Below are 2,484 nucleotides of genomic sequence, written 5' to 3' on the forward strand. Positions count from 1 at the left end.
GAGAGAGAGAGAGAGAGAGAGAGAGAGAGAGAGAGAGAGAGAGAGAGAGAGAGAATAATGCTAAAAGTTTACAATCTATGGGGGCCGCAATACTAGCTATCCAGGGCTGCACACAGCCCAAGGTATGTGAATTGGACATGCCTGCACCAGGCAATGGACAGGACTGAGCATATAGTTTTCCTCTGTATTCTTTTGGACTTCCATGAATAAAGCTAGAAGTGGAGAAGAACTGTACAGATGGCCCTTGACTTATGATCACAATTGAGCCCAAACTTTCTGTTGCTAAGTGAGACATTTGTCAAGTGAGTTTTGCCTCATTTTATGACCTTTCTTGCCACCATTGCTAAGTGACTCACTGCAGTCATTAAGTTAGTAACACCGTTGTTAAATGAATCTGGCTTCCCTATTGACTTTGCTTGTCAGAAGGTCATAACACTGCAACCCTCGTAAATATGAACCAGTTGCCAAGGGTCCATGGGGATGCTGCAAAGGCCGTAACTTTGAAAAATGGTCCTAAGTCACATTTTTCAGTGCCATTGTAACTTTGAATGGTCACTAAATGAACTGTGGTAAGTTGAGCACTACCTGTATTTAGAGCGGCTAGAAGCTGAATATAGCTCTCTACACCATTAAACCATGTCCCAGATCAAATGGGAAGCTGTGCTGATGAGACCTGTTTTATGTTTGCATTCTTTATCCTGTTGGAAATTCTTAGTACAAAACTCTTGATCTGGGAATACCATACGTTTATTTGTTCATTCTGTCTCTACCTTTCTTCTTCTACCTGTTACAGAAACCTCCACCCCATGGCAATGTTCTATTGATAGCAAAACTGCCCAAGAAGGTAAAAACTGAAAACGTCTTGGTTTAATGCTTTTATTAATATTCACTTGATGTGAGATGGATGGCGTGTACACTTAAATAAAATAAATATAACATTTTTCAAATTAACTCAAATAAACATATGCTAGGGGTATTAACTATATTCTTTATGAATGTAGAACAAACTTGTTCGCAGCATTAGTCCATGCTTTAAAGTTTCTATCTCCGCAATTGTGTGAAACAATTAAAAATGTGATCTAGCCTTTAAATGTGACCTGTTCCCAAACTGGAATTCTCCAGAAGCATTGCTTATGCAACCCCAGGAATTTATGGACAGGACAGCATCCTGGAATTAATGGCTCAAAATATCTAGAGGACATCAGTCTTAGACAAATGGAAATAATATGAATATTTAAAAATTAACCAAGCACATTTTTAGTGAGGGCAAATATATGGAGCATTATGGGATTATGCATCCTTACCTCACCACATTTCTCATGAGGAGAAAGAACGCATCTCTTGCTGAGGTGCAGAAGTTTTTACCATAGATTGCAATCTGCAGAATAGTAATAGCTGTTAACATATATTAAAGTCGTCTTACATCTACTATGGACTAGATATTAAAGTATCTTTTAGTAGGCAGAAAAATATATATAAACATTTCAATCCAGAAATAGTTTAAATACTAGGGTTTAAACCATTATATTAAAAAATTGGAAAACTGGATTTGCCACACCAATTATAGTTTGCTAGACTTTGGCTAGAAGTGTACTGGAAAAGGAGAGAGTGAAAAAGAAAACATACCATGATGTAAGCATTCCTGTTTATAAATTTAAGGAATTTTTCCAAGCACCAAAAACAGCATTTGAGGCAGCAAAGCAAGAACTTAGCAAATGCATTTTGTGAGCCTGCATGAAAGAGAGAAAACATTTCTTAACAATTACAAAATGCCAGGATGATGCCATGTAGAAGATTTTATACTGTGCATGAGAATTGGAGATGAAAAATACCAAGGGTTCAATAAAGCTTTAAATATTTTGTCCCATTGCTTAAACAAACTTGGGAAGCAGAATCTTCCCAATTATGGCTTGCTGTAAAGCACAATTTCCCAAAGTCCCTTGCATGGAAACACTGGAGAAAGATATATAAGCCAATCATGGTTTAGGCCCCTTATGAGTATAAATGCTTCCTGTTTCTGTTTCTTATGAATGAGGAGGCATACTAGTGTTCACAATCTGAAAAAGCAAAGTCTTATTCCATGAAACTCACCCTTAAGTTTGTGATCAAGATATTCCAGGATTACTCTAATTACTTGAACCACTGCAAGAATTAAGGAGCCAAACGCTAAAGAACCTGTATGATACCTAAAGGGGGAAAAAAAAATCAAATGTTATTCTTCAAGAAGAAGTGTGTTACTACACATTGTACAGTTACAAAAAGGGTTAATATGGATAACAATTCTACTTCCGCCGAGCCTTGAAAACCCATCTATTCCATGCGGCCGGCCTGGCGTAGTTTTGATTGGGCTTTGCTAGGGGTTTTATATGGGGTATTTTAGAGCAGGCTTTTTATTCAATATTTATTGTGATTTTTATTATTGCCTGTTCACCGCCCTGAGTCCCGTAAGGGAGATAGGGCGGTATATAAATTTAAATAATAAAT

The 2,484-nt window shown here is 37.2% G+C and overlaps 1 protein-coding gene across 1 annotated transcript in view; it reads right to left on the reverse strand.

The window, feature by feature from the left end:
* Positions 1-2,484, reverse strand: part of SLC44A5 (solute carrier family 44 member 5) — a 43,097-nt gene that overhangs the window by 5,353 nt on the left and 35,260 nt on the right. Inside the window, exons 14-16 of the mRNA XM_015813216.2 lie at positions 2,092-2,186; positions 1,627-1,730; positions 1,305-1,378 (exon numbers count right to left, since the gene is read on the reverse strand). Of these exons, the coding sequence (XP_015668702.2) occupies positions 1,305-1,378; positions 1,627-1,730; positions 2,092-2,186 (273 nt within the window). The remainder of the gene's footprint in view (positions 1-1,304; positions 1,379-1,626; positions 1,731-2,091; positions 2,187-2,484) is intronic.

The sequence above is a fragment of the Protobothrops mucrosquamatus genome, unplaced genomic scaffold (genome assembly GCF_001527695.2).
Source record: "Protobothrops mucrosquamatus isolate PMUCROS unplaced genomic scaffold, P.Mucros_1.0 scaffold142, whole genome shotgun sequence".
Taxonomy (NCBI): domain Eukaryota; kingdom Metazoa; phylum Chordata; class Lepidosauria; order Squamata; family Viperidae; genus Protobothrops; species Protobothrops mucrosquamatus.